The following is a 27,657-nucleotide window of genomic DNA, read 5'->3' as shown; positions in this document are numbered from 1 at the left end:
AGAAAACCAACCAAACAAACAAACCAAAAACAAAACCGGCAAACTGACCATAAGAAACCTGGACTAAATAAATAACTTCAGTGTTCACACAGATGGTGAAAGAAAAAAAAAAAGGAATGCAGCAAATTCACATCAGTCTTAGCTGATCTGGTCCCGTGTCTTTTGGCCGGTCTGTGGCACTGTAGTCCTCTCTGGAGCCCTCAAACTATATTTCTCCCCTCTTGCACTACAAAGGCAACAATAACAACAGCTGCACTCATCGCACTGGACTTAAAACAGAAGTATGGCGTTAAGAGAAGTTAAGAAAGACGTTTTCCACCTCTGCGAAGCTGTTGCACTTGTCTTCTCTCGGAGTGTGGGGTTGCTTTTTTTATTTTAAGGCGCGGGTTGTTTTGCGCGTCAACAATAAGGAGCATGCTGTTGGAGCGACGGAGAGCGCATTAAAAGAGCGCATTTCACTCAATGGAATTCTTATATTTAGCTCCGTGAGGGACCAGCCAGACGAGCAGAGGAAAGAGGAAACCCTGATCCTGGTGTTTATCGTTTTGAGACCGCTTCGAGCCCCCCAAACTTGTCGTTCATATCACGGTGCACGGCTATGTGGTGATGAGGGCGCTGTGAGTGTGTGAGAAAGACGGGGGAATAGCGCAATTTTATCTACAGCTCCGGAGAGGAAAGATGATGATGGCCGGTGGTGGTGGTGGCGGAGCAGCCGTTGACCACAACGGGATATTCACAAATCCAAATCTCCACAGCCTGCAGCAGACCCATATGGACGCCGATAACCCAGACTCCCGCAAACGGCCGCTGGAAACTCCGGCTGAGGAGGCCGGCTGTACCAAACGCACCAACACTGGAGGTAAGAGAAAAGCAATAACCAGCAGCCCATCCACCTCTTCTTCTCCACATTAACTCTGAGCCTTTGTTGTGCGCAACGGCAAAGCACAGCCTTCAGTGTGATACCGAAGCCCCATATGAGCAGTTCTGGGCGGCATGTTGGCTTTAACATGCAGCACCTGTGCACTTGGCACTTTGAGATACTGAGTGTGTTTATGGCTGTTACTTCATACGCTGCATGAGTGAGCAGCCCGACTGAGTGAGCGGCCTCCTCATCTTAGGTCAGCTCAGAATTTGAACTCGGCAACCTTTCTACTCCACATCTGGAGCTTTTGCTGGCAAGTTGTCATTCAGTAGACAGCTGATGATTTGTGTGCACCTTATTTAACATAAAAGTTCTCCGAAGTCTCTGTTCATCAGAGTTTGTGTCTGTTGGAACATTAGGCACGGGTTTCCTGCAGAGGCTATAGACAAATCTGAGGAGGAGTGACAGAAATGTCATCACAGTCTTCAAACGTTACCCTGAATGTGAATCAGTACTGATGCCTGGGCCCTGAGTCATAGGATCTGCAAAGCACTCACCTTTACCTTTGACCAGTACAAATATGACAAGTATGTGAGCCAAACTTTTAGCAGCGCACTGGAAAGGAAGCTGCTCTTTGATCTTGGACACTTTAGTGTTGATTTGTGAGCCTTTTAAAACAAGTGGAGAAACAACAGAGCCTATTATTGTGTTGGTGATTTGTGAGATTGGAGCATCATAATCCTGATTTATGCTGAGTTGGAGTTTTCTGATTTTTTTATTTTCTTTTTTGTGCTTTTAAGGTGAAATGAGCAAAAAAGCCAACAGATGAAACTCATACCACCCTGTAGGGTTTGTGCTCATCAGCACTTGCAGGCCCAATTCCTAGTAAACCCAGGTTATTTATAGGGTGTGCGCTGAGCCAGAACTCAGCATCTGTTTGGAATTGTTTTAGCCTCATGATGTCTGACCTACCACCTTCTAGCTTGCCTCTGTATAATGATAAAAGAACAACTGTAAAACACTAGAACACTAATTGAAAGCATGTAAGTGCTTGAGAAGCAGAGCTGGGTGCTGTAGTCCAGAATCGTGCATGAGAATCTATGCATTAAATTGAAGGCAAACGTCATTTTAAATGGGGGAATGGTGAGGTGCAGGAGAAGGGTACTACAGAAATACTGCAGTGCTATTTGAACAAATTGATCCTGATTTGTTTTTGTGGAGGAGTGTGGAGCGCTCATGCTTTATTATTTGTCAGTAAGATGCTGGAGTGCAGCAGTGAGGATGGTTGATTCCAGCTCCTGTACATCTTATTCCAGCTCGTGATTGTTCTGGTCTGCAACTCACAGGGACCACTTATTCGAGAACTTGTTGTTAATTAGACGTCTGCAGAGAACGAGCAGTTTCTTCGCCATATGTCACTGAAATTCTTTTTGTCTTTGTGTCCCTGACAGCCCAGCACTCAGTGATGGCAGAATTATATCCCATTTCCAACAGTACAAGTGCATCTTTGCTGCACTTCACTGAACCCCAGAAATGTAATTTCAGCAAGATACGCAAGGACCATCGAGCTACCAGACAGTATTTTAGAACACATCCAACCACCATATGTCATCCATTAGCACCCCTAAAACCACTGTAGAAAAGAGAAGTCACGCAGCGTTCCTGCTTCTAGGAGAGTTTTCACCATTTAGCTGCGGCACAGAGACATTGCCGCATTGTTCCCATCCTGGTGGTGTGAATTGAAATTTTGAACATTTGGGTAGATTCTAAAAAAAATATATATAAATCACTACACCGACAGCTCAGGTTTTTTAGTGCTGGGTTTTGTATGATGGCATCAGACAGCGTTTTACCAGCCCCACTCTGTGTTCATTTCTGCATCACGCCTCCATCGTATTTTCAGAAAACGCAGCCGCACAATTAATCGTGTGCTGATGAACGTCTAACTCTGAAGAGGCTGTCTTGTTGTCTCAGGGGTGATTCAGATGACTTCCTGAAAGAGATTGTATCAGTGTGGAGAATACCTGATTGCTTTATCAAGGAAAACAAAGTGAAAATCCCATTTGTAATCATTAGCGTCTCATCCCCAAACCTCCTCTTATTTTGAAAAAAACGGTGGACAGATAATTCACATAGCAAATTATAATGAGTGTGCATAAATAAATGTGAAGATTGAAGAACTTTATGAGCTTACTGTAGCATGTCCAGCTTTGAAGAAAAGATGTATGTTTGGTCTGTGGTCAGCGATGAAATGGTGTTTCCCTTTAAAATCTAAAGGATGCGCTGCTATGCATGCTAAAAAGCCCCTGGCAACTTAAGGCTAATTCAATTTACAACCAGTGTAGTAACATTTGCAGTTTAGTTAGCTAACCTGAGTATAGTCAAGCAGCACCTCTATATGGCCGCCTTGCAGCATATACTGCCTTTATACTGAAATCCCAGCAAACGTGTGAACTGCGTTTTATAATAATAAAAGCATCCAAAGCAATAAGGCAGAGTTTAACAGTTTCACTGAAACATAGTCGCGTATCCTTGCTTACCTGAAATGCACATTCAGATGTTTGTAACGGCCTATACAAAACAGCTGTTTCATAAATATCCCCCCTCTGCTTTATGTAACATTTTTTGATGTCACCTCCTGTTTCATCTCATATGATCTGCATGCATCGCATGTAACAATGCAAACCCCCAGCCTTTCTGTTAGCAGTAGGGCTAGACAGCCTGATAATCTTCAATCATGCTTGTAATCACCAAGCCCTTGACTACGTCTGATATTGATCATGCTATTCCTACCGAACCGATCATTAACATGACTGGCAGTTACAACAAAGAGAAGGAAGCCGTGCTCTTTCAAAGCCGATCCCCTGGTTGTGCATTAAGAGTTGTGGACACTGAATGAGGAAAAACACTGCTCCTCTTTTATCAGCGTTGCTCTTCTGTCCTTAAAGTGAACATCTTTTATTCGTTCCTCTTTCTAATTACCCACACTCTGAGCCCATGTTGCTGCCAAGCATGTGCCTTCCAAAAAGGTTGTGTGGCTCAGGGATTAGGTATGATCTCGTAATGTTGCTAATGGAAAGGTTGGCAGTGGAATGTGAGCTATTTTTCTTTTTTTAATTTTTTGGTGGGAAGGACACAGGTGCCCTTGCAGAGCGATGTGACGTGAGCGGACTGTGAATTTGCCAGGTGGCAGTTAAAGAGAGAATGAGAGAGCGATAGAAATGAAGACAGAGAAAAGCAGAGAGAGATAGACCATTAGGAGGGAGTGGAGTCTACAGGGGAACTGTGTCTATATACCAGAGCATCTCTCAGTGAATGAGACTGCTAGAATTTTCTGGAAGGCATTCCCTCCAAAGCCAAATGGGCCACGATGCTCAGGTTTGATTTGTGGATGAAAGTCATCAGAAAGCCAGGAAAAAGGCTGCTTTTTTAACAGTTTCCCTGGAAATCACCATAAAATGAACCTGCCACCCTCAGGTCCACACACAGACACTGACATGCTCACGCTGCAGTTTTTACACACATTTACGCTCGCTTGAGATACCTCTCGGTGTAAGATTTATAGTCGTAGTGATTGGCTTCATCACCCCCCTCCACCATTCTGCGGCACTGCCATTTGCAATGGTTGATGAGCCCCTCCGCCCTCTCAAACATGGCCGTCTAAGGGATTGGGGGTGGGGAAAAGGAGAGGAGGAGGGTGGGTGGCGTAAGGCACGCCGTCTCAGATCACTCCTCCTCCACCTCCTTCATCATCTGCTTATGTTCTCCATACACCTCTTCAGCCACTATTGAAGGTCACTCCACATGCTTCTGTGCTCAGTGCTGAAACCCGCTCCCTCCGCCACTTCACCTTTGTCACTTTCCACTAAAAAAAGTGAGTGAATGGACTGCCATACTTTATAGTGCTGCGTCAAAAGAGGCGGAGTAGGGGAGAAAATTCAATTTTTTGGGACCGGCATCAGGGGGTGGGGATATGACGTGCTGGAGGAAGCAGGCTACCCATTGGCCGAGCGAGGCGTCAGTCCTGCGTGCTGCTGCAGACAGACAGGCCACTCGATGAATATGGATGAGAGCAGTGAAAAGGGTGATGCGGCAGGGAAGACCCCCCCCTTCAAACCGATGCAGGCTTGAACAATGCGTGCCGTCTTTCACTGAAAACACCGAGAGCCTGCATTAGCATTTTCTTGGACAATTGAGGCTCTGGCCAGCTGCAAGCATGGCTCGGATGCTGCGGTGAAATCTCTTTTTCTGCACCCACTGATGAATTAGACCTCGGTGAAAAAGGTCGACTGGCCGCATTCCTCAACACTACCATTGCACCTATGCCTAGGCTAATGTTAAGATCCCATTTAGAGATTGTGTCCCGGCATTGATGGCGATCTGACAGAGGACTTGAGAAGCAGCAGATCTCAGAATGGGTAAGCCTCAAACTCTTTTTGTCTGACTTGTTGAATTGATCCATCGTGCTAGACTACATGCAATTTTACACACCGAGAGCTCGTTTGTTCATTATTGCTCATTTGAGTTCCGTCGTCCTTGCTGGCTGTCAGGAGCAGGTTAGTCCATTGAAATGCAGAATGGGTACTTGGAGGGGTAGTGAGAAGGAGGGAGTACGGTCACAAGGCATTTCCTTCTGACCCACCCCCCTCCAGTGACTTAACTAAACACATTTGGCTCAAAGTCCACGTCTCCAAGCCATCCTTCCAGCACTGGAAGCAGGGGTCTGAACTAACACCCCACTGGCTCAGCTTCCCAATGTGCCCCACTGCTCCCGTTCCCTGGCGGATTGCAGCAACAGATTGCCATGTTTACTCTACCACATGACGCCATTAAAACCTGTTACTGTGATCTCAGACACTAGGACAGAATTAATTATTGACTAATGACAGCAAACGTGGCTGTAAGGGCGATGGAGGGAATCTTAGTGGCTTCCTCCCCTGCTGGGTTTACTCTGGCTGAAGATGAGCAGAAAGTTACGCAGTGGGTTTGGGCTTGTCTGTCAACAACAGGTCGTTGGATGTTTAGATCCTGCAATCAGCATCACTCAAATGAATTTCTTTGTGTGGCTACGGTAGCCAATATTCGTGATAGGGTGATGGAGGGCTGAAAAGCTTTACAGCGACCATGTCAGTCATGAATCACGCTTATTTGTTCTCCAAGGTCATTTTATTGTTGCTCATTGTGAGAGAAGCAGGGGTGATTAGAGTGAGTTTTGCAAATCGTCCTTTTGTTCTGAGAAGACCAACGTATTGACCAGCACCACGAGCTGTTCATCACGTTCATATGTGTCATTTTATATTAATGTAGCAGTCCTGTGAATTTGGACAGCTCACACGAGTATGGACAATTAGGTGAAATTAACCATCATGGCATGGCAATCATGTGCATTTGTCAGAGCTGTTGGTTTTGGGTGATGTGCACCACAACAAGCCTGTGTCTGAATGAAACATGAGGGGCATATTAATGCAATAAGAAGAAGTAACGTGTAGGCTGTGAAATCCCTTCATGTCACAGTGCCATGTTCATTCACATCTGATTCTAATGAGGGCATGACTGAGGCAACAGGTTGGTCCACCTCAATCCATCCATCCACCGTGCCGGTCAAGCTCCAACATTCGATACCCTCGGCTTGACACGGGACGCAGCGATGTGGTGACAGACGCCGTGGCTTTGCCGTCAAAAAGCGATCTTGTCTCTGTGCTTGAAAATGCATCAGAAATTTCTTCAGACAAACGTGGACAGTGCCTTTTTACATCTCTGCCCGCTCCAGTGACGTCACCCTTGAGGCAGCTGAAAAAGGATCGAACATGACGTCATTGCATCCAGATCAGCGTGCAAGGCAGATTATGTATCAGTGCTTTGGTATACTAAGTACGCACCTGTATCAAGTGTTTACTATGACGTCATTGGTATAAAATCAGTAATTCAGTGGGTAAACCCAGCTGCCACGCATCTATAAATACAGCATATTTGATGCATTGTTGGCAGGTTCTTTTATTACATTTGGGCTCAATATGTGGCTGATTTGCTTTTTACTAGATTACACACTCAATATGATCGGGGCTTTCTTGGAAGGACACTTTGCCCACTTTGGGGTTGATTAATTCTTAATTGCCACTGTAGGAAAATGAAGTTCCCAAGCTAAAAGGCAAACGCGGGTTTGAAATTCTTCGAACTGACGTTCTGTCACTCACTGACTGCTACAAGCAAATGTAAGCCACAGAAGCCCCTTCCAAAATGGAGGAGATTTAGACCATCTTGGCAGTATACCCTTTGAGCAAATCTGTGGGATTGGTTCCCATATGTTCTCCACGCGTCTTCTAATTACAAAGGCTCACTCTGTACTGGCATCCATGAACTGTATGGATAATGAGTTTGTGTTTTTTACAAGATACATTTTCAGATTCAGACTGAACTGCTCCTTCTACTTTCCTGTTGTTCACGTGTGAGAAATGATTAGTAACACTGGGTTTGGCTTTGAATTCAGTCAGAGGTTGCAAAAACTCCTTGAAAATAGATAAATTTAGACCTCTGCAAACTGGAAAGGAGGTCATCATTTACTCTACAAGAAATCTGGGACAGGACACAGAACATGATCTCTGATAGAATGTGAATGTACTGAAAGCTACAAAGACTCAAAAGACAAAATCTACTTCTAGATCTTTCCAGAGTAATACAGGAACTTGGTTATAATTTTTATGTGAAAGCTATTTTTTCTTACTCTAGTCTTTTTTTTATGGTAACAGTTTGGTGTATACAAAAATTGCAGAGATGCTTTATAAGATGTGACCCTTTCCCGTTTTGTGTCTCTCTCCCCAGAGGAGGGTGAGTACTTCCTGAAGGTGCTGATCCCCAGCTATGCAGCCGGCTCTATAATTGGCAAGGGCGGCCAGACCATCGTACAACTGCAGAAAGAGACGGGTGCCACCATTAAGCTGTCCAAATCCAAAGACTTCTACCCAGGTAAGAATGAGCACTCTGTAATTAAGATTGATGATCACAAAGGCTCATATACACGAGTCGTCTGACTCATCACCCGGCCAAAGGAGCGACGTCGTAGTGGAAGACTGATTTTGATATTTCCTCTTCATTTGGCTTTGCAGGAATAATTGCACTACATTTTAATCACGCAGTAATCATGAACTCTTTGAACTTATTATCCTTTTGTCCTTGAGAGACTAAACATGCATGGAGATGTTACAGTGGCAGACAATTCCAGACTTTCTTTGAATTTATAAAATTACTTTTTCACATTTTCCTGCTGACAGCGATGTTGGAAATAAAAACAAGAAATGTGTGCTGGCAGTGACGGGGCTATGACACAGGGCTGAGCGATACGGGGGAAAAAATACATCTCGTTATCTTTAGGACTGAATGGCGATACATGATATGTGTTTGATATATGGTACAAGTGCAAATATGCGTGCTCTGTTAACAACAACAAAAAAGAAATTGTAAAAGTCATTTTTAATACTTTTGTTTTTCCACCAATGCTGCTGCAATTTTTAAGAAACCGTTTTGTAAAATCATTTTCCATATTTCTTCTTGATATTCAAAATCTACCAGGTCACCAGCAGCTCATATGATTAGGGTTTGTTGAATGCTGACTCCTTTCTATAGATAATCTGCTTATTTGAACACCCAAGAGGAAAAAGATTTTAACAAACAACCCGCAGTGCCAAAATGATTTTATAAGACTTTGTTAACGTCTGCAAATATTGGAATATTTGCTTATTTAGCATGTGGCAAAAACACAAATCAAACATAACCCTAGCTTGATTGCAGGTGACTTAATGGATGTTTAGAGGATATATTTTTAATTGTCTAAACTGTTTTCACTCAGTCAGGCACGGCTCTGTTTCTTTTAAGTGGGGCTGTATGAGATTCTGGTGCACAGTCAGTGTGTCGATGGCAGGGGCATGGACTCGAACAGGAGCTAAATCTTTGCTACAGATACTGCTTTAGTCTATTAATAGAATCAATAACAGTTTCAGTGTATGTCTAGAAAAGCTTCACAGTTTTACCTACTGTCAGCTGCTTTCCATGAAGAGGTTAAGGTTAGATGCATAAAACATGGGAGTTGATTGTTTGCTGTTGTCTCACCTTGTGTGACTTCGGTGTTTTAAATGGTTCGTTTGTATCCAAATGCATGAAAAACACAAGTCACACCAGCAGCCCCTGTTTTCTGTGAGGTAAGAATAGTTATTTATTCTTCAGCGATGTCCACTGGCTACTAGCTTCTTGTTTTTGTTCACATTAACCCACGGCATCAAACTTTGAGTTATTTCTTATTGTCGGAGCGGCGCTGTGTGTGTGTCCCTGATTGCTACAGGAGAACTTTGTCAGTGAAGTTAAAGCAAAGAGATACTGAAGAGGGCAGTGAGACGAGAGCTTTACTGTAGAAAACGTTTTATGTAATGTAACATAAAATCTCTAATATTGTCCCATACAGGCAGATTTTAAAAGTCTCGGGTGTCCCCAGAATAAAATTCAAATATCAGCCCAACATACTACACAGATGGTCGTTTTTTTTTAGTCTTTTTTTTTAAAATAGCTGTTTCAGTTTCTGTAGACTCAAATTGTACTGGAACAGCTGCTGCACCTGTCCGTTTCAGGAAGATGTCTGTGAATGACAGAGAGGAGCAGACAATAGGAGCAGTGCAGTCGGTTAGTAGACGACATGGCTGCCGATACAATCCTGAATAAAAACTGTCCACGGCTTCTTTCTCTCTGAACGATAACTTAACATGTAAATAGAGCCACATTCTTAGCGCAGTCTTTTTCTTGTATGTGAATAAGTAGCTTGTCAGATAGTGTTACAGTTACAAAAATCCAGATTTTAGCAGTGCAGAGCAGCACGTCTGTGTCTTGAGTGTGTTAGGTTCCGGGCCACATTTGATTCAATATTTCATAGTAGTTAAGAAAAAAAATGTGGCCATGAAAGTAGACTTTGAAAGTAGACTGACGCACATAAAGTACCATCACAGATAGTAACACACACTCACTAGTTCACTATTTGTTGTAAATTGTTCCTTAAACTTTGTACAGGTCAGGGTCTTCCTTCATCATTTCATTTTCCCTAGAGCGCTAACCTGTGTGCATACAGTCAAAGCTAATAATTACATTAAACACGCAAGCCACATTAGACCCATGAATCAACAACGGGATTGTCGTGGTCCACTGGAGACAGGTGTTCAGGTGATGGGAAAACATGAAAGTGTCTACTTATTGGCTATTTTAATTTTCATTACTTTATTTGCTGTCACAGATCCTCAAATCTGGGGGTCAAGCCCCAGATGCCACACATGACTCTGTGGCTTATCTCATGCTATACTTAAAAATGTATCAGAAATCTTTTCATATAAACACGGACAGTATTGCATGTAGGGCCTTTGGGTTTGTGCTACGTAAGTAAAATTTTGCTTTCAGCAGCATCTGGTTGCTTTAACCAGCTAGAATGGCTTCAGATCCAAAACACTGTAAGTACACCCTAAAGTTAAACTGATAGTGATCTTTGTTGATAAAAATTTGCTTTGTTGCATATCTAGCCAATCCCTGTTAGCAGCAGGCTATGATCCTCCACTTTCACTGACCTCAGAAAAAGTAAAGAGTGAGTGGGCAAGACTATGAACGAATTTTAGCTCAGCTGCTATTGGTTACTTAATCTCTTTATAGAAAAAAAGAGAAGATTCTTATTGGCTTGTAACACTGGAAGGTGGTTTGTTGCCAGGGTCCCAGACGAATGCTGACATTAGATGATTTTAAACTTCAGAAATCTTATAACACCATAAAAACTCATTCTCATGACATTTAACCTTTTTAAAATATCGATATCTCGCCCAGCTCTATTATTGCAGGGAACAAAAGTCCCGTTGCTGGGAGGTGAACCAGGTTCAAGAAATGCCAAGCTTTCTCGTATTCAGCGCGGTTACATAGCTAGCAGGTTGCGCATTTATTTGTTATATGTATTTATATCATTGCAATACATCAACTGTCTCACACTTCTGGAAAAATTATGCAGGGCTGCCATCTTGTTCGCCTCCTCTGAAATGCAAGTGCAAATGCTGTGCTGCAGAGGAGATGCATCCAAAGCATTAGCTGTGTTGGAGGGTGTCACTCAGACCAGGAGACGGATGTCCGTGCAGCTCACTGACCCCTATCATACGGAGGTCAAAGCTGAACCATCTTATCCTCCAAACACAAAACGCCTGAGTTGTAGAGGAGTCTGGCTGTTTGTCCTTCATACCTCAGAGGACACTTCAACCTGCTGAAAAATAACAGGTGCTTAGCGTCTTGCTGCTCATTAGGTCCAGATGTTGTGTAGGAGTGTACTTTTAGTTTAGATGTATTGAAGAGCAAATTACCTCTTTTGATGGGAAATGTAGGTGTGTAGATTTGTGAGAAAGTCTCCAGATGTGTTCACATTGGACTTACAGACAGTTCTCAAATTGCTTTTAGCAGCTGCTACATGCTATCCTCAAATTTTTTTTTGGAAGTTTTGAACACTGAACACTTTGTATTAGGTTATTTGCTTGGTGACAGCAGGATCATCCCAAGGTTCCTTTAATTTAACTACACGGTATCGTTTGAATGTGGCCTGTTCCTTTGGGACCTGGATGTGATATACAGACCCTGTGCACGAGAAAATGCTAACTTCCTGGTTTGAGACCGGATGTGGGGTTGTACATTTCCGGTAGCTTTACTTTGCGGTCAATCGCTACTGCGAAGATATACTCCAAAATCATGTCCAAAACTCGGAAACGGAAAGATCGCGTTAAGTTACAAAGAGCAGAAGGTGGGAACACTCACCACTGTTGTGTCATAAAAAAATCTAATGATCAATTTTGACATTTAAAGAGTTTAGATCGATCAGTTGTTTACATCACTCAACACAAGCAGAACTGCATTACTGCAGCAGAAGACACATCGTCCACATTCAGAAGCACATCTCTGTATAGTGACTGGTCTTATGATTTAAACAGGCAAATGTTCAGCATTCAGACTACAGGTGAAGAATAGTCAAACCAGATGTTTCCCCGTTATGTCGATATCAGCTAGTCAAGTACACACCTACACAGCATGTTAACAAACCGTGAAAAAAAGCCACACAAAAAATGAACGAATGCTGGTAACGGTTTCTATACATTAGTATGTACGAAGGGTATGTTGTGATTTGCCTTCAAAATTACAGTGGTCCCTCGCTATAACGCGGTTCACCTTTCACCTCGCTGTTTCGCGGATTTTTTAGTGCAAGTTTGCATGCTTATTTTCACGTCACATTGTGTCCTGCGTCCTGATCGCTGCAGACGATCTCCTCCGTGACGTCTCTCCTGTACAGTACAGAATCGCTGCATCAATCGTTAGCAGTGTGACTCTGAAGTGCAGTGCTGTATGTCCACGATGTCCACGAAACGTTTTGCACCGTCAAAAAATAAAGTTGTCTACTTGATTTCACCTATCGCTGGTTATTTTTAGAACACAACACCCGCGATAAACGAGGGACCGCTGTTTACAGATACTGAGAAATATAACATTTGAATCCATTTTCTCTTTTGCTCTGAGGCGCGGGGGAAAAAAATATCGACAAGTCGATGAACATCATTTACAGATATATTGGGTAAATGCCCAAGACATCTATAGAAATGTAAATCGCCGCTTGATTTATTCATTTGCTTAACTTGTTTTGGACCGTAAACAAGGCGCGAATAGGACACCGGAAACAAAGCTCCCCACAGGAGTTTCCGCACCGGAAGTAGCATATGCTAACGTGCACATAGTCTATTGGATGTACTGGACTGCGGCAAAGAATTACTGAACGCTGGGGGAGAGGAGAATGAGGATGTGTTGGGAAATATTTTTCCACCGTGTTTCTGTTAACCACGGTGAGAGGATACATGTTTGGAGGGCATGGCTTGAAATTCTCAACAAAGGAGGCCAGCCATTTTGAGGGAATGGATTACAGCTACTACTCAAGCACTGGAACAAATGAAAGGAGTGATATGTATATCCTTATTTCCCGCTTGGTCTCTGGATGTGCTCATAGGCCACCACCTGCTCTGCCCATCCCCCTACTCATCATCGTGTTGAGTGAGAAGAAGAGTTCAGGGAGAGGGAGCTGGCAAGAATTTGATTGGGTGGTTGTTCTGGCCCACACAAGTCAAATTAGGACTGCTACTGTACAACAGTTGAGAGCGCTGCTTTATGAAGTAGCCTGTGGAGACTAAACGATGCTGATTTAATTCTTCTGGATTCCTAAACTTACGTGCCACATCTGTGTGACCTTCAGTGATGAATCTGCTGCATTTTGGGTTAGCGTAGCATGCTAATGCCATTGCACACAGTTCACACCATTGTTGCTCACCCACCAGCAGACTGAGCTCGCTCACAACGCTCAAAATTGCATCCTAAAGAAACCAGTGCAGCCATTTTCTTTTGCAGTTTTCTCTGTAGTGGTTCTCACCCTCCCCACATCACCCACCCATCAGTGGACAGCTTCAAACTGTGAATTCAGTAGTCTTGGAGGGGATCTGTACAACCGGGCCCTGCTGCGGCCGACTGTGATGGATGACCGGAGATAGTGAAGGGTGTGGATGATGCATGATTGTATGTGAGCGTGGGGACAGCAGGGCAGGCCCAGAAATAGCCTATTTCAATCTCTCTCTGTGGACTTGACCCCTCCCAGCTGCACCCGAGCTTCTCCAGCACGCGCCAAGTTTCCCCTTCCCTCCTCTCCACACACTGTTTTGTTCAGATTTGGTTCCTGGTAGTCAGGAGAGTTCGGGCCAGATACCATGACATAATTCTTTAGCTAAACTTTAGTTTGCGTGCTCACTTTTTAACACATGAATGCTGACTCTTTAATGACCTGCCGCTGCAGCTGCAAAGAGACCCGTGGGAGTTTGGGATTTGAACATAAACTTAGAGCCAGATTTCAACCCTTTACTTTGTGCAGTTGGCCTTCAGCCAGCATCTTAATTTGTACAGCACAGAACAGATGAGGTTGTCGTGACGTCGCTGAAGTATGTTTTTCATTGTCTAATCATAAAGAAATCATGACATCATGCTGGAAACCACCACTATTCCACAGAGTATAAGATGAGGTCTTTTCTTCAAAGAAGAGCAGAAAAAGAAACTGTTAAAGTAAACTTTCTGTTTTACTATCTATGTGCATCACATACTCATGCACCCATATGGACAGTGTCACTATAGGTGAGGATTTCAAACTGATTAAAACTGGAACTTTTCCCAGGTTTATGGCTGTGCCTCCAGTGACTCATAATTGTGTGCTATTGTGTCTGTGCTGTTCTACTTTCTGGTGCTAATATGATGCAGAGAGCAAGATGACCTGAGCTGCACGTACAATACAGGATGTATCATTGCATTAAAAAAAACAACACAATCACTGCTGTTCTTGGTGATTGACAAAGGTCAGCTGATTAAAAGGACACCAGTTTTACACTCAGAGGTCAGTTTACTACAGACCCCCACCCCCCTGTTGGGTTTTGTCGAGGGAAAAAGAGCTGTGTGTAAATTTGCACACATGGCTTAATAAACCGTGAATAGAAATTTCCATGCACAGAGTTGCAGTCTGCACACAGATTTACAAATGACGTTGTCCTTCACAGGACTTCTGTGCAAGCCTCAAACTGAAAGGTTGGTTTTGGAATGAAGAGTAAAGTAAATATAATGTTACACCATGAAAGCTGTGAAATGCCCCGTGCAAAACTAATACTAAATGTTATAACTTAGTATTAAACCCAACGAAATAGACATTTTTAATCAATGTCAGTCAGTGCAGCGCTGGTTCCAAACTGGTTCTGTCTTTTGAGTAACACCCTACATTAGAGCAGTGGTTTAACAATTAAAAATTATGTAGCACTACAAGCAGCAGTTAAGGTAATGGATGCATACAATCTGCCTCTCTATGTCAACCACTGCAGAATTTATTTTTTGTTGTAGCCCCTCCCATACCCACTAGTCACTGGTTCGAAGCTTGGGCCCTCCAGGTTTTTTGGCACCAGTCTTTTTTTTTTCCTGGGTGGAAGTAGGTGGAACTGGCCGTGGATTGGAGACTGGTACAACTGAAGGATCTTGTTATATTGTAAGGTCAGGTATTGTTAGACCTCGACTTGGCTGTAACACACTACCTTTTGTGCTACATTAGCAGTTGGTCTAGTCACTTGTTAGTGACCTTATTTATTTGACAGTACGCTGAAAGGTAATTTCTTTTTGAACCTCCATCTGAGGTTCTGCTACCTGCAAATACTTTATTTCTTAACTTTTGTACTTTTATTTTTTGAGTCATAAATGTCATGTAGCATAAAACTATTATTCTCATTTTCAGCTTGGATTCTATTAGAATAATTTGCATAATGTACAGTTTGAACAAAAAACATGAAAACATTAAACTCTCCCTTTAAGGTAGTGGTTCATAAACAGTGTGGGCACCACTGGTTTGGTGGGGAACTGCTGGAGATATGCAGTAAAACTAAGGCAAATGAATGTGATCTGTTTAGGGAACAAGAGTTTTCTGTTGTTATCTACTAACCTCAATTTCAGTAAAAGACAACTTGATCCTTTTTAAATAATTGAGAAGACATTTTCAGTGTTAGGTGTTTAAAAAAAATGCCACTGCTTTAAGCCAGCTTCCTCCTGATTAGCTTTCCATTGCAAACAAAAGGGTGGGGCAGCAGGTGTGTGGGGTTCCTGTTCTCACAGCTAGTGTTGATATGACCATATTTGGAATAGCTGCTCTTCATGAAATCAGACAGAATCTTTTTCTTACAGAAATCCCATTAGTGCCGACAGTGAGAAAGAGGGACTACTTGTCTCATAGTGTCCTAGAACCCAGTGCATTGGTGTCTAATTTAGTGGCTTATTTTGTTGTGCTGGATGTGTTTACTGTGTTTTTTAAAAGATTGACAGTGGGATTGGCTGAAACTTTTGGTCAGGCAAAAATGGAATATTTGTGGATATCAATGGCGGATTACAAAAAGATCCCCGCATTTAAAATCAGTGTTTACATTTTGGAGAGGCATGCCATGTTGCAACAACATGGCATGAATATATTCAGAATGGAGCTTTCCAACAAAGAATTTTCGGCTCAATTTGTAGTGTGAATAATTACTTGGAAAATCTGCTGATGTGATGACAGTAATTATGGGTGATATTTTTTGTGTGGCAGGCAAAGAGTCTAAATAAATCAGGCAAACGATTTGGACCGGCTAATGCAGATGTGTATTTTCTGTCAACTAGAGAGAAACTTTGAAACTTTCTTACTTTAGGATGGAGATAGAAGACCTAAGTCACTGGTCTCGTGGGGAAAGCTGAAGACTGAGATGTTTGATCTCAGGGGCACTGACACATTTCTCTCTGTTGCTGCCGGTCTTACTCTGTGACTCGAGTGGAGCTTTTCTTACAACACTGTCATCTGATGCACACAATCGAGGATGTGAAAAGGGTGGGGGGGAAAATTCAGACAGTTTCACATCCTCTGTATAGTGACTCATTAGTGACAAAAGTTATAGTAACACATCATGAGATGTGCTCTTAGCAAAAACAACCGTATTGATACGGGAGCAGAATTGTCAGTCTGTGAAAACCTTTGCAGAAGCAGAGACGTTTAACTGATAACTACTGTAGCAAGCAAAGCAGAAGGACCTCTTCAGCATTTAATGCAGAAACAACAAAGACTCGGGGCGACGTATCTTCTAAGGATGCGTTACATCACTTAAGATGGCCTAGTTTATGGGGCTTTTTCAAGGAATGAGGTTGCTCAGTCTAAAAAATTATAGTAAGTCAGGCTAAGGTGAATTTATTGAAGTCGCAGTTCTGTGTGGGTGTGATTCAATTTTGCAAACAGACTGGTTCCTGGGATTTTGTCCTTGTTGTTCGTATCCTGACTGCATATTAAAGTTCAATTCATACACAAGAATTAATCTTTTTACCATTTCCTCCAGCATACTTGCTATTAATAAACGTGATAGAGAAATGGAAGCAATTAGGCTTAATAGGGAATAACACCCACTGTTCAGTCACAGATTCATTTTCTAATGGCTGGGCTTTTCCCCCAATGCAGCATATATCTAGAAAGTATTGTGTGTTTTATATAATGAATGATATCCATTATCATTATGAAATATTGCTAATAGTGTTCTGTGATACATGTGCTGACATAAGAGTCTGCAGCCAGTGAAGCACTTGCACGCACAAGCTGCAGTCTGTCACTTTGTTATTTCATGAAGGACAGGCAGGTGCAGCAAAACACTAAGAGATGCCAAATGAGCTTTTGTTGCCACTGGTGCTAATATACTATAACTGTGTGAAAAAGTATGGTGGGAGTTAAAAGAGTAAGAGTACAATGATTGTGAAATTTAGCTTATTCCTGTTTTTGTGTGTGGAGAACAAAAACAACAAAAATCTTCATTAGACATAAGTAGGGCTGCAGGGTGCAATTTATGTGACGAGTGTGTGCGTTACCGCTAGGTTAACACTGTACTTATTAGCATCTTGAGCTTAATTCTTGCTGTTTTAAACAGAAAGTGTAACATATTCTGATTTTTCTCCACTTACATGAGTGAGCAGGCTTGTTTTAGGTTTAGCTGCTGTTGCTGACAGATGCAGATGGCAGTGAAGTTGTAAAAAGCATCTGCTTGTTATAAAACTTTTATTCAACCCAAAATGTTTAAATATACTAGTTTTGATATGTTCAGAATGGAAGCTTAAAGCTTGGAAGATTACATTTGGTGGGATATGATAAATGGAGTTGTACTTGCATAGTGCTTTTCTACTCCAATTGAGCCCTCATATTTTTCTTTACCACTTTTCCCTCCAGTGACACAGTACCTTTATTCTATGCTTAAGTGCTTTGCCTAACTGTCAAACACACATTCATGATCTGTTAGACGTGTCGGGGGAAACTCGGAGTTCAACATGTTGCCCAAGTGTACTTTGACGTGCAGACTGGAGGATCCAAGGATCAAATCACCAATCTTCTGATTAGCAGACAACCTGCTCTACCTTCTGAGCAACAGTCGCCTCATTTGACAGACATGGTAACTTAATGTTTTTAGATATGACTTGTTGGTTGATGAGCTGTGATATGGAAACTGCTACACACTTTATCTGCCTTTTGGACTTCTGTCAAAATCCAGACACACCTGTGATTTCATTGACATGGTGTCAGTTAGTTTGGAGCTGACTCAAGAGTAGAATTTCAGTCAATCTCTGGATGGGTTAAGTGATTGCCTTTCTCCTGATGAGAATAACACTGTCAACTGTCTGACCAATAAGAATTTAGTTGGATGAGATGATATCAACAATCCAGTCGATTCTGAGACGTAAATTAACTCTGATGTGACGTGGGCTGATATAGGTGGTTGATCGATGTATACACACCTAATAAAATGTAAAAGGACCAGTCTCCAGCCGTTTCATTTATTGTTCTGCTTACATGATGCAATACTGAATGTCTGTTATCAGGAACCCAAAAGAAACAAAGGAAATAAAGTCTAGTGCAGTACATGTGAACTTTTGTCCAATTAGATTTTCTTGATATGCTTGGACTGACCTATTGACTGTCTAAATACATTATTTGACATGTCTGTGGCATGAAGCTGATAACATGTGACACATTTTCACTAAGTATTTCCTAAATTGCTGGAGGACAGATGCAGATATATGTATAAAATATTGAAATTTAATTAAAGATGGAAATGCCAACAATGAGGCTCTTCAGCTGTTCTTATCATTGGTCATGTTGCTTTCATTGTTTACTCAAATGTAATCCGTGTGTCACGCCGGCAAAGGAAATCGAGAGACATTTCAATTTCAGCCAGAAAACAGAAAAGCAGAGCAGGAAGCTTGATACAAAAGGAAGAGTGTTTTAAAAATCGTGCAAGCGAGTATAAAGGACTCACTGTTGCATCACCTGTTTCCATGGCTCAGCCCCTTTACCATGGCAACAGAATGCCGGTTGGGTCATCAATGTGGGTGTAGAAAAAAGTCCAGAGGAAGGACAACTGTGTGTTTAGTCTATTAGAGCTGCAAGGCAAGGACAAGCTGAGTGTTACAGCACTGAAAGTATTACATCATTCAAGAGGAATCCTTCTCCCCCCCCCCCCATGGCTTGCTAACCAAGCATGGCTCAGTCTTTCAGCTGTTTCTCTATTGATTGGATAAATGGAGGAAGCGAGCAATAGCTTAGTAATTGGGTGTCTTTGTGATATGTCAAAGAGCAGTCTTCATTGCCAAGACATCTTAACATAAATGTAGATTTTAGTTCAGTCCAAATCCCTTAAATCTGCTTGCCAAGTACCCGCTCAGAGCACGTTAGAGTAACCATTCTGCTGTGTTTGTCCTATCCTGCTCTCTCGTAACAGGAACAACAGAACGAGTCTGTCTGATACAGGGTACGGTCGAAGCCCTCAATGGTGTCCACAACTTCATTGCGGAGAAAGTTCGCGAGATGCCCCAGAGCGCCCAGAAACCAGAACCAGTCAGCATACTGCAGCCACAGACCACAGTCAACCCTGACCGAGTCAAACAGGTGAGATCCTAGGCAGTTAGTGGGGTCATCAGGGTGTGCATTCACTGTGTGATAGTAACACTTCATTTCCACAACACCTCGTTTATTAGTTGTGAGTAATAGTTGTGCTCTGGGCCATGACCCACAGTCTGGTAGGGTCAGGAAAATGTGAGGGTATATGGTTATTTTTACCTCCAGTTTTTCATAGCTAGACAGAGCCGTGTGGCAGCTGCAGCTTAAACCCCTGGGATTAACAAATCGCTGAGTAAAGCGGGGGCTGGTATAGTACTCTGACTCACTGAGAGACATCCCTCTTTCTGTCAGCCATTTGAGGCATGGTATATTCCTCATGTTATCTTTTATTGCTACCAAAGTGTTTCTGTTTCTCTACAGGCTAAATTGATTGTGCCCAATAGCACAGCTGGGCTGATCATTGGCAAGGGTGGAGCCACAGTGAAAGCGGTGATGGAGCAGTCAGGGGCTTGGGTGCAGCTCTCACAGAAACCAGAAGGCATCAACCTGCAGGAGCGAGTAGTAACCATCAGCGGGGAGCCCGAACAGAACCGAAAGGCCGTGGAAATCATAGTGCAGAAAATTCAGGAGGACCCTCAGAGCAGCAGCTGCCTCAACATAAGTTACTCCAATGTTTCAGGCCCAGTTGCCAATTCCAACCCCACTGGCTCCCCCTATGCTAATACAGGCGAAGTGCTGCCCAATGCAGCTGCAGCGGCTGCCACTGCCTCTAGCCTTCTGGGTCAGGCCGGATTGACAGGAATGGGCGCCTTCCCTGCCGCCATGTCCAGCTTATCCGGTAATGATCTGCTGGCCATCACCTCAGCTCTCAACACACTGGCCAGCTACGGCTACAACACTAACACCCTCGGCCTGGGCCTCAACCCAGCAGCTGCTTCAGGGGTCCTTGCTGCAGTAGCAGCTAGTGCTAACCCGGCTGCTGCTGCTGCAGCTAACCTTCTGGCCTCCTATGCTAGCGATGCCTCCAGCAGTGCGGGCCACCCTGCTACAGGTCTCGGTGGGTTTTCCTTGGGGTCTCTAGCAGCTGCTACTGGGGCTTCCAACGGTTACCTAAATGCTTCATCCCCACTGATGGCCTCCTCCCTATTGGCAACAGAGAAGCTGGCAGATGGTGCCAAGGACGTGGTTGAGATTGCTGTGCCCGAGAATCTGGTGGGTGCCATCTTAGGGAAAGGAGGGAAAACGCTGGTAGAGTACCAGGAGCTAACGGGAGCCCGCATCCAGATCTCCAAAAAAGGAGAGTTCATTCCTGGTACTCGGAACCGTAAAGTTACCATAACAGGGTCGCCAGCCGCTACGCAAGCAGCACAGTATCTGATCAGCCAGCGGATCACCTACGAGCAGGGCGTGCGCGCTACCAACCCACAAAAAGTGGGCTAAAAGGAAAAAGAAGAGGAAAGAAGGAAAGGATGAAGACAGAGATAGAAGGGAATTGAGAGAGAGTCATAATGGATAAGGAAGAAAAGAAACGTCCAAATATCTGTTCAATATTTCAGTATCAAATGAGAGAATCACAAAGGAGGAGGTGGGGGAGACAACCAAGATAAGTGTGTGTGATATGTGAATGTGTTTTTAGGACTGACGTCCTGATGTTTTTTAAAAGTTTGTGTCGAGTCCTTTTGATGATGGTGATCAGAGTAAGCTGAACTGGTCCACTGCCAAGCTGCAGATTCAAGGGTGAGGCCAAAGGGTTTCACCCTCCTCCAAAACCTCATAGCTTTTATTTTATTTCTTGTGTTTGGTTTTGTTGGTTTTAATTTCATTGCAAACCTCGGCTCCCGGTGAGTTGAGTGTGTCAGATGAAGTTCCAGCCAGCTAATAGAGCTGTTTTACAAACCTTGCTTGTTGTATACAATGCAGAAGGCATTGTGAACAGGGGTGTGGTTTTATGACACGCACCTGAGGTCATCTCAGTTTATGGGGAAGCAATCTGAGAATAATTTCTAAAAAAAAAAACAAAAAAAACATCTTTGTTGACATATGTTCAATTCTGGCTCATATCATAATTGAAGTTTCTAAATCTGGGTATTTTATATTTTCATCCTTTATTTATTGACATGGTCTCATTCAAACACAAATAGATTATTTAAACCTGTGACTGCAGGTTGATCTGAATGTAAAAACATTATTAGACTATTGCTATTTTTTATTTACAGGGATCAAATATTGTGTTGCAGTGAAAGAAATGTATAACTCAAACCCAGTCTGAACTTCACTGTTGCTGTTCGCAAGTATAGTTCAGGGGTTAAATAATCAATGTGAGAGGATAGAGGAGACACACAGGAATGTATAAATATATTTTACACGAACACACATAGACGATGCTCCCACAAACGCACAAACACTGAAACATAGTTGCATATTCAGTCACAAAACATGCAGAAATATGTCATTTAACCCATTTTTGGTGCTATAGAATTAAGTTGATATCTCCTTTACCATGGAATCAGAATCTCTCTGTGGCGACTAACCTTGCGACTTATTTTAAAAAGAGCTGCTGTCTCGTCCAGCCATTAGTAGCCCATTGGATCTGACGCAGCCTCTCACGTAATGACAAACGATCGATTTCAGGATCAAAGATGAAGAAAGCAATCCAGTCTTAATAATTAAATCCATTCAATGCAAATCTTTTGTTCTACCTTAGACATTTGTAACTCCCTAGATTTAACTGAAAGCTCAGACTACCTTCAAGCAGTGTGTCTAACCAGTTCAGTTCGCAAAAGGAACAAAGCACTACAAAAGCATTTTGATAAGTAAAGCTGTATGAACCAATGTCTGTGAACAAAGAAACTATTGCCTTTACATTAAGGGTACCAAATAGTCAAGAGACATACACTAATGAAAGGGAAGTAAAACGACACTTGAAATATAAAAAAAAAAAAAGAGGCTTGGATTCACTTTTTGTGTGAGCCGTCCTTGCCAATTTGCATTAAGACAAAAAAGGGAAAAAAGGATGATTCTGCAGTTCATCCAGGCAGCCTTTTATTGTTCCCAAAACATGTTAACGCTCACTAACCTCAAGTGAAGCACATATTACAACATAAAATGTTTTGGCATTGTTGTCTTTTATGGGCAATTGTTTGTCTGAGGCAGGCAGGCTAATTGTCTTGAGTATTTCCAAGCACTCGAAGATTACCTTGGCTTCCTTCTGTGCTGCTATCCATAGTGTTCATCCTGAGTACACTGGGTCTCTGAAGACTGCACTGTGAGACATTAAGAACACAATGTAAGGTGTGTCTATCCCTGCTTGGGACATAAGTATATTTTAATGTGCACATGTATGTCACATACACAAAAACTACCAATACTGACAGAAGGGATATTGCCACAAGAGCATTTATACTCAAGCATCTTGTGACGTTTCTGTTTACCAATGCACTGCACTTAAATTAGCAGACATTTTTTCCCAACGACAAATTATTCCCATCGCATTTTCTTGCACAGTCCTGTTATGTCCACACCCCCCCACCACCCAGCTCTAAAGGCATCTTTCAATTGTTGTCCCCATCAACCCAAGCTCTATGATCAGCTTTCTGAATACACAGCTGTGAGGGTTGGTGCTGAGTTATGTCCAAGAAAACCAGAACCACACCCATGTTTTGGAAAAATTTAATGAAGAGCCTTTTCATTATCACGAATCATGTTTGAAAGTCAAATGGCTATGAAAGCATTCGAAATAACTCTTTGTGTCTGAACATTGTGCGTGACAACTGCAACAGCTGTGAGCCTTCTTAAATCCTCCTGTGTCTGGAGGGCTTCGCAGTCATCCATTAATCCAATCTGGCCACCAGTGAATTCACAGCATAGGCTAACCTTTTACTGCCCAAAATTTTAGCATGTAATAAGATACAAGCACAAAACAAGGATATGTTCTATCAATGCAACTGGACTGCTTGACTGCAGAGAGCTGTCCTTCGACGGCTCTCTGATCGATACATCGTGCCAAACGCTATTTCTCTCTGCCCCTCATTAACTTTCCTCTTTCTCTCAACATTTTATTCCCCTGCATGCTGTCGTTTCTCACTGTTCTGAGATTCCTCCTGTGTCCTACTCCCTGTCCGTGCTTCTTCCTATACTGTGCTCTCCCCCTCTTTCTCCTTCCTCCTGTCTTGTCTTCTCATGGGTGGTGTGTTGGATGTGCTGCTGGTGGGCAAGTTATGCACTGTAGGTCATGAGGGTATGAAAATATTTCTGCGGGCCGCAAAGTTCACAAGGCTAACATGCATAGAAAACACCTGCCTCCAAAAACTGTGACACCCACCAAGACCAACCAGCAGCGTCAGCTCAAAGTATCAGATTTCCTCTCTAAGAAGAACAAGCAGACAGGTTTAGATAGTGAACTATGGCCTTTCAAGGGAAGAGGAAGCGTTGTTTTTTTCCCAAAAGAAAGCGAGTCAAGGTCGAATAAATATTCATACACTGGCTGAGCTCAAGTTACAGCCTCCAAAAGAAAGCATAGTACGGACAGAGCGCATAGGTTAGCGAGAATAAGGTGGGAACTCGTTTGTGACCTCAAGCCGAAACAATGACATCCTTTATGCATATCCTCTTATCTGAAAATGACTAGACTTCATTTCTGTGGAATACAATATGTCATGTCATATGATCTATATGTACTTTATTGTAGCTATTCTAGTTTGTAGTCCAAATGCAGTCCAGCGTTGTCGATACAATGTGAAACTATGTTATATTTGTGTGGATGATGAGAGTGCCAACTAAGCCTGATTAAGATTAGCTTCGCGATTTGTTTGTGCATTACGATGACTCATCATCGACCGGTGGTGTCCATATTTCTGTCATTGATGATTTAGTTTGACAGTAAGAAAATGTAAAGAATATTGGAAGCAATATAGTAGCATGTTGTCCTGTTTTGTGTTTTATGTCTGTTGTATGAACCTTTGAAATTACTAAGATTTTGAATGAATAGGTTTACATGTACTTTTTGTAAGTTATGAAAATGCTGCTATTTGATAAGTAAACTATACAAAATATTTTAGTTGAAAAGATGTCTGGTCTGTTGATTAGAAACATGCTCTAAAAGGCTGGAGCATAAAACGAGGTGTATAGAATACTATACAGTATTGGTAAGATAGCAAAAGTAATAATAGACTCCATAGTACAACCTGTGCCAAACTAGACCTCTGCAGCTTCTGAAATTGTAGATGTGCGATCAAATGTTAGATATCAATAACTTGTTTAGAAGTGCTGATCAAGTGCCAATCAAACACTGTCTTTTAAGTTAAGAAAAGATAATCAAATACATGACTTAAGAAAACAAAGGACAAAGAACTTTTTGTGCGTTGTTTTATCCCATAGGTACATAGAGTAAGAGTTAAAGATTGTGATTTTTATGGATCCATGTTGTTTTACACTCCATGCATCCCTTGTGTGTTTGTTTGACCTGTGGCTTAAGTACTGCTGTTTTCTCACAAATGTCTCTATAGGCCAGCATGGACTAAGCATAACATGTTATAAGCATTCATAACATAGCCATTAACAATCAAAAATGTGTTTGTGGAGTTAGGTGTTATCTTTTTGCACGTCTTCTATTGCATGGTATCAAAGTAAATTATGGAGGAAAAAAAAACGTACAAAAGTTTGCGAGGTGTCTCGCAAACGTTCAAAGACATAACGCTGCATGCAGTCAAATGTAAAGCACTTCAGTTTTACTCGCCTCATGTTTAGAAAACAAAAAAAAGAAAGTTGTTTTTTTTTATTTTATGTTGTGAGTTGGGAGGGAGCTCATTATTGTCATGTTGGCCCGAAAAAAACAAAACAAAAAAAACCCACACACACGAAAACACATCTGAGATCAAAATTCCTCGTCAGTCGTCTTTGAACGCATCGTTAGATTTTTAGGTACAGTGAGGAGTATTACAAATGTGAAACAAGCAAACGTGAAAATGTTACTCAGTGCATTGGCTCCTTGTGTTTATAGGATATCAGGCATTCGTTTCTTTTACAAACAGGTTGAACCTCACGTCCCATAATCTCTTTATGTCACAGCTTGAAAGCCCAGATCTAATCTATGAATGTAACCATTTCCTGTTTCTTTTATTTTACGTTCTGTCAAATGGTCTTTAATGTAAATTCAGGGCAGGAATGTCAAATACATGTAGAGAATATCTATGTCAATAACAGATTTCAGCTACAGTCAGGTAGGCCTAACATGGCCACAGTCATGAATCAGATATGTTTTAACACAACTTCCGATTCGCTGTCAACATTATCTTGTTTGTTTGGTGTTGCATAAATGCACTTTACTGATCAGTGGGTCATACTGGGTGTGAAATGAAGCAAACCAGTTTAGTCGATTTGATTTGGTTTCCATTCTTTGCTGTTGCTATGATGTGACTTTATTTATTCCCTGATCCTGTCGGGTCTCATGAATGATGGAAAGGGCTGGAGTCTCAGACGAAATCGAAAAGTAGCATCTGTTTCCTCACGCGAAGGCTTCTCCTTCACATTTCCTTCAGCAGAGGTCTGTGTCAATCACTGTGTGCATTGTTTGGCACTAGAATGTGAAACCACAAAGGATCTGTATGCCTTTTTATCCCTCTTTTGCTTTGAAATTCCAAAATTTGAAAGCGGTTTTAACGCATCCAGCACACTGGCATCGAAACACTGGACTGAAGGATGCAAGCTCGAGGTCCGGCTGACACAAAGGCCGGGTCTGAGAGACTTAATCGGCACCAGCAAACACGAAGATTGCCTCTGCCACCTCAACGTAATGAAAATCAGAGGAAACGTTCGAACGGTTAAGGTCTAGTTACGCGAGTGATGTTCCTGTCTCATTCTGTGTTGCAAATCCCCTGTTGTTGCATTGACTGCTTCCCATCCGAGCGCTATCCGAGCTGCGGTATCATTCCAAAAGCTGTGATGTTTGTTTTTGATTTTCAGTCCAAATGTATTCGGGACATCCATCCAGCCCCACGGAGCCCTTTCACAAAGAAGGCTAGGACTGGTTTTAAATGTTACAAACTGGCTAAGGCTGGTCGCTCCTCTCTTTAAACCTCTTCTACTTGAGTCTCACACTCTCAGCCAACACAATATCACAATTTGTTTCATTACACGGAGCACCTGCTACCGTGTCCACCCTTTAAATGGTTTTTAGGTATTTCTGAGCCCTTTCGTCTGAGGAAAATACAGGATTCTTTGCCAACCACACATGAGGCCATTATTGTGTTTGACCCTCTGAACCTCCCATGAACTTTGTTGACCTTTTCCATCCTCGAGAACTCGTATATATGTGTTGGATATTTTACGCCACTTTAACTGTCAAACTCTGCCAGACTGTTCTTTCATTTCCAGTTATTTGGACTACTCTGCGGGGTTGACTGCTTGCTTAAGTGTAAAGCATGCCGTACCTTGCAAACATTTTCATGCCATTGTAAATTTTCTTTCTGGGGTTCGGTTTTAATGTTGTTTAACCTCTGTTCTTTACATCTCAGAAGAAAAAAAATGGACTGACAGCATAAGATCAAATATTCCAACCTAAGCAAAGTGATGTTTTGTTGATTGGGTTCTCTTTGATATTAGCGACGACAGTTCTGTCTTTCATCTGTGACGAGCGCGGAGAATCTGTGAAAGTCCACAGTGTTACCTACTTAAAGGGCTTTCTAGGACAGCATTTAAAGTCCTCTGAATATATTCAGAAAGGAAAATGCCTTCTTGTGCCATTTTAGAAAAAGTGCGAAAGCTTTTTATGGCAAATGTTTGTCAGCAAGAGTGCCAAATAATTCCATACTGAGCCAAAAGGCCGCCAGCCTACATTCTAAATGTGAGATCACTGGAATGGTTCCGTCCCATTTCCACTCCCCTTGAAAAACATCACCCTAATTGTACAATGTTTGAGCTCATGTACCATTATTGTTATGCTGCCAGTCTGTTTTCTGCTTTTGTTAAAGGAACATCTCAGAAGCAGTATATTTTCTAAATGATACACCGTTAATAAAAAGAAAACAGCTACTATGGTGAGGGAATGAGAGGATTTTAAAAGTGTCATTGATTTTATTATTTAGTTAATTTGAACATTATTCATTAATAGATTTAACGGTAATGACTATTTAATGTAACTGTAGTACTGTGTTTGTAAAAGAAAATTCAGTGAGTTGTGTTTTATGACTCGTGGACTACCAGTGAAGTCAGCATTTCAGTGTTAATAATTGAATTGTTTTTTAAAGATTATTTTTGCGACGGCAACAAAGAGTCATTATAAATGTTCATTTTAACATCA

The 27,657-nt window shown here is 42.1% G+C and overlaps 1 protein-coding gene across 2 annotated transcripts; it reads left to right on the top strand.

The window, feature by feature from the left end:
* Positions 1-26: 26 nt before the first annotated feature.
* Positions 27-27,657, top strand: nova1 (NOVA alternative splicing regulator 1). 2 transcript variants are annotated; one of them, XM_085469538.1, is made up of 4 exons: positions 27-859; positions 7,682-7,825; positions 19,243-19,409; positions 19,782-27,657. In XM_085469538.1, the coding sequence occupies exons 1-4, from the start codon at positions 679-681 to the stop codon at positions 20,799-20,801; spliced, it is 1,512 nt and encodes a 503-aa protein (XP_085325664.1). In that variant the 5' UTR covers positions 27-678; the 3' UTR covers positions 20,802-27,657. The 2 variants fall into 2 exon arrangements, with proteins under 2 accessions (XP_085325664.1, XP_085325665.1); XM_085469539.1 differs by lacking the exon at positions 27-859 and adding an exon at positions 4,724-5,280.

The sequence above is a fragment of the Copadichromis virginalis genome, linkage group LG10, assembly GCF_057382275.1.
Source record: "Copadichromis virginalis isolate Kocher_CV1m ecotype Utaka linkage group LG10, C_Virginalis_male_GT1.1, whole genome shotgun sequence".
Taxonomy (NCBI): Eukaryota; Metazoa; Chordata; class Actinopteri; order Cichliformes; family Cichlidae; genus Copadichromis; species Copadichromis virginalis.
Note: the sequence above shows the minus strand (reverse complement) of the source record. Positions and strands in the feature narration are given on the sequence as shown.